We start from the raw sequence: 495 nt of genomic DNA on the forward strand, positions 1-495 counted from the left end.
AGGAACCCTCAGCACAACCCACACTGCAGCCCCTGATGTCCCCAGGGTGAAGGCTTTGCAGGCAATGACCCTCGTGACGGGGCCACGTGACGCTCCAGGTCCCATGTCTCCTGCTGCATGGTGGTGGCCTGGGGCCATGCACGGCTTCGGCTTCGTGCCGGCTGGCAGGCTGGGCTTCCTCTGCGGTCAGTGGCTTCTGCTTGTCCTGGTTCTGCTTTGCTGTCTTCCTTCTGCAGCAAGGAAGGCCACAGCTCCTGATATCTGTCCTTCCTCCCTGCCCTGTCCCTCGTCCGCACCTCGGAGCAGGGTATGGCCTTGGAAAACTCTCCCAGGGAAAAAGCGAGAGGGCGGATGGTATCCGCTGGTCCCCAGCAAAGGTCAGGCCCCCTCACAGGGTGGTAATTTAACACACTCGTCCTCTCTTCTCTTCCCTGCCAGCGCCCCGGGATGCCGCCCGGCAGCCGGATGCCCATGGCGGGGCTGCAGGTGGGACCA

At 63.2% G+C, this 495-nt stretch overlaps 1 protein-coding gene across 1 annotated transcript in view; it reads left to right on the plus strand.

Moving 5' to 3' along the window:
- The first annotated feature begins 136 nt into the window (after nucleotides 1-136).
- The window catches only part of SMARCD2 (SWI/SNF related, matrix associated, actin dependent regulator of chromatin, subfamily d, member 2), a 7,011-nt gene continuing 6,652 nt past the window's right edge, over nucleotides 137-495 (plus strand). Inside the window, exons 1-3 of the mRNA XM_010282481.1 lie at nucleotides 137-185; nucleotides 237-307; nucleotides 439-492. Coding sequence (XP_010280783.1) covers nucleotides 137-185; nucleotides 237-307; nucleotides 439-492 — 174 coding nt within the window. The remainder of the gene's footprint in view (nucleotides 186-236; nucleotides 308-438; nucleotides 493-495) is intronic.

This window comes from Phaethon lepturus, unplaced genomic scaffold, assembly GCF_000687285.1.
Source record: "Phaethon lepturus isolate BGI_N335 unplaced genomic scaffold, ASM68728v1 scaffold27742, whole genome shotgun sequence".
NCBI lineage: Eukaryota > Metazoa > Chordata > Aves > Phaethontiformes > Phaethontidae > Phaethon > Phaethon lepturus.